Here is a 10,798-nt window from a genome sequence, read left to right as displayed (position 1 = left end):
TTATTATTGATTATTATTATTATTATTATTATTATTATTATTATTATTATTATTATTATTATTATTATTATTATTATTATTATTATTATTATTATCACTATTATCATTATTATTATTTTATATCAAGTTCTCATCAATTTTGTATCATGGCTTCATATTTGTTTTTTTTAGCAGTCTGATTTGTTGTGGTAAATTTTGCGCATTTCCTGCTAATTTGTAATTATGGAACGTTGAAAAGCGAGAATTGTATGGGTGATTTTAAATTTTTACAGAAAGTACCGTGTAATGGTTATTAGCAGTAGCGATGCCAACTGTTGCTCAATTGGGATGTTGGGCCATATTTTGTTTTATAGCATACTGATTTAATGTAAATAGCTAGTTCCCTGTACTCACACTTTTGATTGAGATAATCTGCAGTTACAAGAAAAAAGTGCGATTATATAAGCCGTAGGTTGAAGACGTGACATAATGGGATATTAGTAGTTTGGCTGACTAATATGGTAAATTCTTCGGAACTGCTTTGGCTCACGGAACTTCCTGGAAATCTGACTTTCTGGTCGTGTCTACCTGTAATGCTTATTACTTTGTGGTTACTATTTGCTTTGTCTGTCTTTTTATTACATGTTAACCTTCTACTCGCTGGAAGTTTTGTGAAAACAGGCTTTTTGGGTTTTTGACAGAAATTGATCTGATGAATCTAATGTAACATTTCATTTGATGCGCACGATTATTTAGGGTTAGGGGAGAGGAAATTCGTTGATGTTGCTGTCAGCTAAAATCTGATATGGTTATCTGAAATGAAACGATATCTCTTATTAAAAGTTGGTTTTTTCTTGAGGGTGAGGTTAGATTGTTTCTTGCTCATTTGCATATTTATAGGAATTCCGAGGTATCTGGAAGCTGTATTTGATAGTTCGGCGATTTACCTGTAAATGTATATATAATCAACTTTTTAACTTCTTTTTTGATGGTTTTTCTTGTTGAAGCACATTTTTCAGTATAATTAGACCGTATATGGGTTGGAGCGTCAAAAATTTTTCATTCTTTACGGATAATATTTCAGCTTTGTAATCCTTCATTGGCAACAAATGCGTTAATCATATGTAGCAAATCTGTCATCACAGAAACAGGATGAAATTACCTCGGTGATCGGTAACTGGTTGAAGAATCAATTCTAGAAATTGAATGAGAATACATCTACCATTTCTTCATACGTATTTGATGCCACTGAAATGTTCCGGCAGCTTAAGTGCGAGAATTATATAACGGTGGAGTTGTGTCATGCACCTGTAGGTGTGTTCTGCTAGTGGTTCAGGATAAGTCATTTGTTTTAGCTGGTGTATTTGTTTCTTACAGTTGTAATCAATGCAGTCCCTATCTATGAAACCCTAAGAAACTTTACCTGGAAAAATGACGGTACGTAAGCATCCTATGGAGTTCAGCTCACTTGTAGGCCAGTATTTTTCCGCTATTACAATATGAGGATTTTTAATGTTTTCGTTCTGGCGTATCCTTGTTGTACTGCTGTCTTAGACTCCGAAAAATAGATGTTATTTTGCTCAAGTGAGATACATGTATTCAACGCTCTCCGATGAAATTATACGCATTAGTCCTGTTGTATGGGGACTTGTGTTGGAATTGCACACAATTTCTTGGTTTTCTTTTTTTTTAAGAACTGTAGTAATAAAACACAAAAAAGAACCAGATATGGAACAGACGCAAACAAATGAATAAAAATGTTTCCCAAACGGTTCACTGGAATGAAAGAATACCAAGAAAACGGGGAAGTGTCGAGAGTGAGGGATAAAGCAACGCACCCTGAGGAAACTCTGATGACCTAATACCATAAGTATGTGAGAAATGTGGAATTCAGCGGTGGCTTGCTAAGTACATTAGAGTTCATGTAGAGCTAACGGGGCATCGTAATGTGACACTGGTGCAAAACAGCTCTAATTACCACAGTGTCAACTAGTAATATCACAACGGCAAGGTGGTCATCAGTAATGCTGCACATTCTTTGATGTTCATAAAAGCTACTTTAAGAATATGCTTTTAAGTGAGCAACACTTCCAGTTACCATACAGCGATGCGTGTACGAAATTTCTATATTACAATTGCAGCATAGCACTAAAATTGTCAATAACCGGTTGACTCAACAAACCGAAGATCAATTTCCATTCACAGATAATTCTTTAAAGAAAACAACTTGAAAAGGTAAGAAAGATAAGAGAGTGCAGAAGCAAAGTACAACGTTCCTTTCCAGACTACAAAAATGATTACATATACCAGACAGAAACTAACTGAATTAGATAAATAGGTAGTTCCTACCTCCTGAAAGCGAAAAAATCGAAATAATGACCAGAAATCGAATAAATATATCCAAAGAAAAAACCGGAGAAGAGAACAGTTTAACACAGATCACAAGAAAAAGGATTGGGGGAAACATTGGCAAACGTTAAAACAAATAGAACACAGCATTAGTATATCACAGAAAGCAGTGTTACAATTATCCCACTGGAGTTTTTACCACTTTTCATCAATTATAATAATATAGCACTATTGAAAGAATCAACAATTGAATTAAATTTCACGAGAAAATCTTGATTAGGTTTTTGACTGGGTTTAACATTTTGTCGAAAATAATGACTTAAATCATCGGAATCCTGGAGAGCACAATAACGGGTTATACAAATCATATGAAAGAAATTTACACAAATTTGAATTCCTAAGTCTGTTTGCAGGGATTCACGATTTTTCTTTTCAAAAAAATTGATAGAACTCTCAAGCTGAGTCTGTAGGAAGGGAAACTGCTCGTATATTATATATTCCAAAACTGTTAGTATATTAGATAATGTAATCCCAACCATGAAATAATCACAACTACTATCGCTAATTTAGCCTCATTTATCTAAATTTTCGAAGTAAAACTCTGAATTAAACCATTAGGATGAAAAAAACGGAACAGATAAGGTCGCCGAAGAAGAAAAGCCATAACAATGTTGCTTTCTGCATCCAATCAGACAAGTCACTTGCTACTAGGACCACTGTTACGACAGCAGGACTGCCTTGCCCGCACAAACCATTATCCTCTCCTCCTTCCAAAATTATTTCATCTGTTTCAAATTTTCACCTTTCATGGTTTCTGGATACCTTTTTTGATGAGCGACATACGTTGACGATGAGCTTCGGTTGCCGGAGATTTTACATATGGATTACGATCAGCTGGTTGGACGCCACTAACGGAACCCGGCGGCAAGAATATCTTGTATCGCCTTTCTAGTACATACTGTACATCCTTCGTTTCTAACTTTTGTGCACTCCTACCGAAAAAAAACATTTGGTTTCATATAACACTCTACCATTCTAAGCAAAGTTTCAACTAATTTTGAAATGAAAAGTAAATTGAGATCATGTAAAAATAAAATTTTTAACTCTTCCCTTATCCAACGACCAGACACTGTCTGACTTTATCAAGTAAGCAGTTCAAAATTTAGATAAAATGATAACCTATGCTTAGCAACACGTGTCGTTTGTTCTATCACATCATCAACGAATTCTTCAACCAGCTGCAGCAACGCATCCGAAACATCATCTTCCACTGCTTCCAGAGGATCCACTGTTTTAATAAGAGCTTCCATGGCATCCTAATAATTAGGAAGTAATTCCTATATCGAAAACAGTCAAAAATACTTGTTACTGATGAGTTAATAAGCAAAACCTATTGAATTCATGACTCCTCCCCTGTTTTCTTTGTAGCTTTGGAAACGAAAAAAAAGGAAAAATTTTCCCAGTATTCTGTGCCAGCATACAGGAAACAGAATGGAATATGAATGTGGAAATTACAAATACAACTAGGGAATATTTTCTGGTTATCAAAATACAGTCCATCTAACTTCCCCACTCCCTCTCAGAAGAAAAAAATAGAAAACCTTCTCCAGTAATTTCATGTTAGTAGGCGGCGGAGGATGTGGCTCAGCTGTAGAATGTGCAGGTACTGGTGTCGGAGCAGGTGGAAGATGCCCCAAAGCTTGCCGTATTGCAGACGATTGGCCAATAACACGTGGGGCATTTACTGAACGCTGTATTGGTGAACGATCTGAAGTTTACTATCGAAATAGCAACAACGTTTCGTGATGGTCATAGCACAAAATGCTTTTTCCATTCAAAATATTCATTAAATGAAGAATTCGATTAAAAGATTGAAAACAAAAACAATGATGTTCTGAGAAGAAAACATACATATGGGGGGAGTTCCATGTTGCATATTTTCTGGACTTGGGGTTGGATAACGTGTCATCGTTGGTCGATGTGGAGAAGGCTGCTGATAATTTGAATTCGGGGTATGCATATGAGGTTGACCTATATGAGCAAATCCTGGACTGTGGCCAATGTTCTGCTGCGTATTTAATGAATGCTGCCCCTGACTTTGTTGTTGTAAAATTTGAGTCGAAGTCATCAATTGATGTTGTTGAGTTTGCTGCTGTTGTTGAGGTTGCTGCTGCTGTTGTAGTGATTGTTGTGGTTGGTGTTGTGGTCCTAGATGTTGTGCAGTTGGTGGAGCCATTTGATGGGGTGCTGGCTGTTGCTGCTGCACCTGGGTAACCATGGTTGAAAGCATCTGTTGCTGACCCACTGATGTGACCAGAATTTGTGTTGGCATCTGCTGTGGAGATATTTGTCCTGTTGCAATCATTTGATGTTGTGCCTGCATCATAGTACCTTGTGCACCACCTATAAAGGACATTTCAAAAATATGAAACAATCACATAGCTAAATATACATTAATAGTGAAAAAGATTTAAACAACATGGATTAGCAACTAGTGAAATAACTACAACTGGTAAATAACTATAACTATAACCATAATAACTACAACTTATTGGTCATGCATGATCATTTCAAATGAGCTGTTACACTAGCATTCACTGAAACGTGAAATTGCTTAAATACGATACGGATAAAGGTAACTCCCCGGAAGTATCCTGCAATTCGTAAAGATCATAAAGATGGCTTTATGAGTATATAAAGTATATTTTTCCCCAATTTTTGTTCCGAAAGTAAAAAAGAAAAAGGTATAGGGTCTAATTTACTGACACAAAAAATGCAAAAATAGAGACTGAAAAACTATAAATCACCTGATTGTTGCATTTGCCCCTGTTGGCTCATAATAGCGACACCCTGTTGCGAGATCATTTGTGGTGGACCCATCGACGCCATTTGTACCTGCATACTTGTACCTATAAAGTGTTGTGTATTAATTTCTCCAATGAAAGGCTGTAATCACAAGAAACTAAAGTAGAACCCAAAGCCAAGTCCTCACTAATATAGAACTGACTGTTTGGAAAAGTGGAACAGCAGAAAAGATTCTAATGAGAATAAGTTGAATGCCAGATTGTAAAATAAAAAAGACTAAGCTATAAAAAAGGATTAAACTATAAAAAAAGATCAGACTATAGAAAACATAATTTAAAAAATTATTAATTCCATTGGCAGCTCAAAATACAGAGAGGGTGAAAAACAGCGTAAATATACGAAGTCACCGAGTCTATTAGGAAATTTTAATCATTCCGTACAATATATGTTCTGGAAATATACAACTGTAGACCAAAGAAGACAAAGCACTAGTATCTCCAGAAGACTTATGATTCTATACACCAACCACTTTATATAATGAATCTAATAGTGTTTGAGAAATAAAAATAAATGGATAGGAAAAAAAATCATCCATGAAAATATTTTTTGGCGAAATCCATGTATCATAACCTATACCGCGTCCCATGCATTGCCTCACAAAAACTCTCCATTTCTAAGATAACTGAAAATGTAGCAGGCATGATTTTGATATTTTGAAATACTTGAACAAGAAATATGAGGAATTTCTTACACGGTGGCATATGGACTGGCTGACTGGCTTGCATCATCATTTGCTGTTGGGGAAGCATCTGTCCAGATTGAATCATATGTGCTTGTCGCTTAAAAAAAATCCACAATAAAATGCTATTTAACGTCATAAAATGAAGATTTAACTCAGAAATTTCCGTCATTTATACAGAAAATAATCGAACTAGCCATTTTACCCAAGGGAAGTATGCCTCAATCAGGAGTATGTCTCATCTACTCAACACTAACAATAAAAGGTCTTACAATATAACTGGATACCTTATGATGCCAATTATCTAATCGTCCCGGGGAGACTTTCTATTGGTGAATAAGACTAACTGGTTTTCATCGGTTAATAGAACGTTTGGAATACATAACCTACCGTACGGTCTTCTGACCATACCTAAACCATTTCAGACGATATTCCATAAAATGACCAGATCAGATTCACAGGTAAGTGTAAGAAAATGTCACAGACCGGTTGCTGAGGTGACGAATGAATTCGCTGCATGCCAGCTGGTGAATGGCTCATGTCCACCGTGTACTGCTGAGCCATTATTTGGCCGTTGTAGTCGCTCATCACCTATAAATAAATACAATGACATGAGAAATACATTGATCTAAGGATACAACACAATATGAAATACTCATCTCTAGACCAATACTAGGTACGCCGAAGTGTTACGAGGGCCTGTAACATGACGGCTAAATGGAAAAGGAAGAGATAAATTATACCTTCCAGAATTTAAACTAATATCAGTTTTTAATGTTACCACACTTATTCATCCCATATCTCCCTTAGTTCGTGAGTGTAATTTCTTGCCCACTACACATACTTCCACCCTCCCCTAAGAATTTAAAACTTCATAATTTTAGTGACGATTTCTAGATCTAGCTCGATGACTACGTGTAACACGTGACCCCATCTGCATGATCATTTAACATACTTCGGCATACATGACATAAAAGAAATTCACAAAGACAGCCGTCCAAACTACTTAATTTACGTTAAAGACTGTTAGCGTTATCAGTTACGAACATGCAAGCTGATAATGTTAACCGGTTTGCTTGAAACTCCAGAAAACATGTGCTGACATATTCTCATATTACCAACTTCTGTTATAGGGAGATCTGAAGAATATCCCATAAAGATTGTAAGTATTTTTTAAGATAGATTTATGGCTGATTATATGATGTCTGTAATAACAGTTATTTTTTCCACATCTATCCCTTCCACTAAATCGATGTATCATCAGAACCGTGTGAACCGACCGGAAACGAATTCCGAAACATTCCATTTTATAACGGATTGTATCTACTGAGCCGTACGATTAACGTGCGAAAGACAAATATCCTGAATTACCTTATCACGTTTGTTAGCTTCAATCCGGTTATTGGAACAACAGAACTACCGGGTCATTCCTAGTAATATATTCCCGATCAATCATAAAACGGTAAATCGAATATCACTGAACAACATAACATCACTCCAACAACACATACATTACTGTAATCGAACGCATTTCCGGAACTGCCGTCCAGATCTACGGAGACTACAGAGCATAGAAAATGATTCTAAGACCATAGCCGTCATGAACAGCGGAATATCGCACTAGAAAAGGAGGTTGCGTACGTAATCTGAAGATGGATCTATGGGTGAAATAAGGGGATCTTCTGTCCGTCTTTTTCCTGTCTTCTCTAGATTTCTTAAGATCTGTAAAAAGTGTCACGCGCAATTTAGGGATTTGTAGGGTCTGTGGGATTTGTGAAAAGCGTGACAGGCAGTTTTGGTGAAAGAGGGGAAGTGACTTTTTGATATTCCATGTGACTTGAAACTGCTGCAACTTCTAGTGATACTTTAATCAAATTTCTGTGCAGATGAAACAAATCGATGCAATTAACAACAGTTTGGGTTAGATAGGAAGTTAGGGTTGAGTACTTCTCGAATCAATTGTTTATCATCATGAAATTGAAGTAATTGCAAGGTTTTGTCTCTTTTTATCCGGTTGAAATGTTGTAAACTTGGCGGGTTGATCGGTTGCTATCAAACAGAACGCGAAATTCGCTACGAATAATGATGCTGCTAAAATTATGAAAATAATTCGCCATTGTTCCTGAAAAAAAAAAAAGTATGCGCAGTAATCGTAATTGTTAGGATATCTTTCTGGTTGTTTTACAGGTAGATATCATATGATGATGGCGTAAAATGCCTGCCGAGAAATATCCATGCTTCGAAACCGCGGGGAAAGCTTATAATATCAATCATTAAACCGTCCCATAAATCGATCCATCTCTACAATAACTGGAATGGTTCAAAATAGTTCACTCCTATCTTCTGGGAATATGAAATGTTCAACATAGAAATACGATCACCCGTTTAAATCAGTAGTATGGTGTTCGAGAACAGTATGTTCGGTGTAAAAATTTAAGGTATGGTACCTAATGTAGTATAACTGTATGATGACACTAGAAATAATGCAATGCATATCAGGCAATCCTCGGGTAATAACATGAGATAGCATAGAGTTACCTGTGCAGAATCATCGGTGACAAATATTGCAACCAGTAATGGTGATATAAACAATGCAACACACTTGATGAATTGTATATTTGAGATCACGAAATGACTATGCTGTCTGAAATCCAGTTGCAAACCGAGCATTATTATAACTACTCCATCATTTAGTACAGTATGTTGCCACATTTAGTGATATCCCAAGTGAAAACCCGATTTGGCTTACCATTAATCTTCTGGAAATAGCTCTTAGCACCAGCACTCAAGATGTATAGAAATGGACCTATCATATCATTGAAACTATCTTTAGGGGTACATATCATCTGATCTTCACTGACTAAGAGCAGCAATATCTTTTTGGCTTCTTTACGGCTTGTAGAACATTTCCTGCTTTCTGTTCGATATTGCTTATTCGTTCCGATCATTTGCAAAACTCATGCAATTTCTGGAGTCAAAACAAAAAAAGGAGTATGCTATTGCTTGTTGAAATTCCTCTTTTGCTAACCTCAAAATAATTTAAATGAAAATGAATCGTCTTACTAGCTTACCGAGCTACAAATGTTCCACATTTATAGAATCCACCAACATTAAACGCCATAACAGCATGAGCTGTTGCAAGAGTAAATACAGATAATGAAGTCTTTTCAGGTGCGATAAAACCAAGTATGCAATAAAATACACTAGCTCCAACTAATGATAGCGTATTGAAGAAGATCATTTTCCGATACTCGTTCATGCATCTAAAAAAAAAAGTAACAGTAGTAGGTCAAGGTTGATTTCTAGCAGATTAACTTCATAAATTTATCCTTAATGAACTTAATCTGAGATGAAAGATTGGATTGAAGGATAAATTTTAATACAATCAGGTCACATACTTGATCTGATCACTCATGAAGCCAGCAGCGATTCGAAATGGTAGGAAAGATAATCCTTGGAGAGCAACCAAAAATCCTGTGCCTTCAACGCTAGAAAGATGAAAAAATAATTTCCATTTTGGATATTTGAAATACATACCAAGTGAACAAATAATTTTGATCAAATTTTTATACTGAACATATCCTTTAGAAAATGCAAAAAGAAAAAAAAACCTGATATTCAAGACATATTTGATATAAGTAGGCCCATAGGAAAGAAGAAATAAAGCAGAAACAATTTCGACGAATGCATTAAGCCAAACAATTAATATTGCAGGATTTTTTATTATAGCCTGAAATCAGTTCAAATCTTCATGGCTTTTCCACTTAATTATCGTTCCCCAATTGTGATCTTCAATGCTGTATGATAAATTATTTAAGCGATTGTCTTCCCACTTTGCCTGATCTATCTGGCTATAATCGATTATAAAATCCTAATGATCCTTATGTGCAAGAAATTTGTTACCAAATATGGGACATATTTTTCACTGCTGATGTATCCTTCAGATTTCTCTCGACGAATCTTTTCTAACTCAATGCCTGAAGAAAATAATTTTTTGAAGTATCAAGAAAAATTTTTTTTTTTTAAATGTATAAATTTATGCATGAAGTAAGTATAGGAATAAACTTTAATGATGGAAGGACAATATATTGGTAAAAATAAGTTGAAAGAATTAAACCTGAAACATTTTTGTGCATTTCTGGTTGATCTCGATAGAATACCACCCAAATGGTGAATATGAAAATGCCAAATGCTGCATGTACATAATATACAGCTGGCCAACCAAATGATGATTCACAAAGCTTAATGATTGTACAAATTTTTAGCGAAAATTTTGAACCATGAAAATTCTCTTCCCCGATTATATTTACTCAATTAACAGAAAAAAAAAAGACAAATTCGGAAAAAAACAAAACGAACCAAACCGGAAATAGGATTCGTGATAAGTGTTGAAAGACTATTAAAACTTGTCAACACTGCAATAAATACCCCATTTTGCTTTAGTGATGCCCAACGTACTGTTATAACTCCAATTGCGGCAAAATCAGCACCATATGCTATTCCCTAAACAAATTTACAAAAATATATTACTTATACATTTTTTAGGAATAATTTCATGCATAACAAATCCACTTCAAAAATATTTCGACTTTACATTATTTAACCATATACTTGTACTTCAACACAACATCATACGTTGTTAACTCTAGCTAATTAATTAACACACTACCTGTTAATTTAAAATGGAAAACTAGAAATTGTAAAATTACAAAATTATAGGTTAATAAAGGCATTTAAATTTAGAAGTGAAGTTTTTTTTTTTTTGTTAAAAGCTTAGGAAGTTAGAAAAAGCTTAGAAAATTTTTTGATCACAAAAAAAAATTCGAAAATTATATATACACCTTTATAATTGTTATAAATTTTGAATCATACATGTATATCTAAAATAAATGATGAATAATTTAATAATAATAAATTGATTGAAGG

General features: G+C 35.0%; 2 protein-coding genes across 2 annotated transcripts in view; both read right to left on the bottom strand.

Annotated features, from left to right (window-relative positions):
• Positions 1–2,832: 2,832 nt before the first annotated feature.
• Positions 2,833–6,471, bottom strand: LOAG_09264 (hypothetical protein). The gene is made up of 7 exons (XM_003144792.2): positions 6,359–6,471; positions 5,885–5,972; positions 5,136–5,237; positions 4,240–4,731; positions 3,930–4,096; positions 3,508–3,644; positions 2,833–3,320 (listed from the first exon to the last, which is right to left on the bottom strand). The coding sequence occupies exons 1-7, from the start codon at positions 6,458–6,460 to the stop codon at positions 3,134–3,136; spliced, it is 1,275 nt and encodes a 424-aa protein (XP_003144840.1). The 5' UTR covers positions 6,461–6,471; the 3' UTR covers positions 2,833–3,133.
• Positions 6,472–7,841: 1,370 nt separating this feature from the next.
• The window catches only part of LOAG_16422 (hypothetical protein), a gene marked incomplete at both ends in the record, with an annotated part of 4,628 nt that continues 1,671 nt past the window's right edge, over positions 7,842–10,798 (bottom strand). The window contains 8 exons of the mRNA XM_020449075.1: positions 7,842–7,994; positions 8,411–8,516; positions 8,944–9,135; positions 9,271–9,360; positions 9,484–9,602; positions 9,776–9,849; positions 9,990–10,113; positions 10,232–10,375. Of these exons, the coding sequence (XP_020307444.1) occupies positions 7,842–7,994; positions 8,411–8,516; positions 8,944–9,135; positions 9,271–9,360; positions 9,484–9,602; positions 9,776–9,849; positions 9,990–10,113; positions 10,232–10,375 (1,002 nt within the window). The remainder of the gene's footprint in view (positions 7,995–8,410; positions 8,517–8,943; positions 9,136–9,270; positions 9,361–9,483; positions 9,603–9,775; positions 9,850–9,989; positions 10,114–10,231; positions 10,376–10,798) is intronic.

The sequence above is a fragment of the Loa loa genome (assembly GCF_000183805.2).
Source record: "Loa loa unplaced genomic scaffold supercont3.3, whole genome shotgun sequence".
NCBI classification, from domain to species: Eukaryota; Metazoa; Nematoda; class Chromadorea; order Rhabditida; family Onchocercidae; genus Loa; species Loa loa.
Note: the sequence above shows the minus strand (reverse complement) of the source record. Positions and strands in the feature narration are given on the sequence as shown.

Excerpts from the sequence above, each read along its gene's own strand:
- LOAG_09264 (XM_003144792.2), bottom strand. The coding sequence starts at position 6,460 with ATGAGCGACTACAACGGCCAAATAATGGCTCAGCAGTACACGGTGGAC. Across the intron at positions 4,732-5,135 it reads GGGGCAAATGCAACAATCAG|GTGGTGCACAAGGTACTATG; the intron begins GTGATTTATAGT and ends TGTCCTTTATAG. Across the intron at positions 4,097-4,239 it reads ACATGGAACTCCCCCCATAT|ATCGTTCACCAATACAGCGT; the intron begins GTATGTTTTCTT and ends AGTAAACTTCAG.